General features: G+C 62.8%; 1 protein-coding gene across 1 annotated transcript in view; it reads right to left on the reverse strand.

Annotated features, from left to right (window-relative positions):
• Window positions 1-102, reverse strand: part of REXO1 (RNA exonuclease 1 homolog) — a gene marked incomplete at both ends in the record, with an annotated part of 18,940 nt that extends 18,838 nt beyond the window's left edge. Inside the window, one exon of the mRNA XM_025042592.1 lies at window positions 39-102. Coding sequence (XP_024898360.1) covers window positions 39-102 — 64 coding nt within the window. The remainder of the gene's footprint in view (window positions 1-38) is intronic.
• Window positions 103-336: the final 234 nt, after the last annotated feature.

Raw genomic sequence — 336 nt, forward strand, 5'->3', positions numbered from 1 at the left:
CCTGGTCTTCTAGATTCAACTCTGTGTCCCCTACTTACCAGCTACGTGTACAGAGGCGAGTGGCTTCCCATCTCTGGGCCTGTGTCCTCCTCTGTAAGGTGGGGACAATCATCCCTACCATTGTTGGTCACTCAGAGAGCCTGTCTGAGCAGGTGCTGCCATAGCCGGCACTGCCATGCCTGGGTATGGAGGCACACAAGATGGGGAGGCTGGGCCTGAAGGGCGAGATGGATCCCCGCGGCCCCCTCCCGAGCCGCGGACTTTGCTGAACGGCCCAGGTGGCCAGTGGCCCAAGGCCAGAGGGGCTGGGCCACACAGGGACCCCCACACCCTGCC

This window comes from Pteropus alecto, unplaced genomic scaffold (assembly GCF_000325575.1).
Source record: "Pteropus alecto unplaced genomic scaffold, ASM32557v1 scaffold30, whole genome shotgun sequence".
Classification (NCBI taxonomy): Eukaryota; Metazoa; Chordata; class Mammalia; order Chiroptera; family Pteropodidae; genus Pteropus; species Pteropus alecto.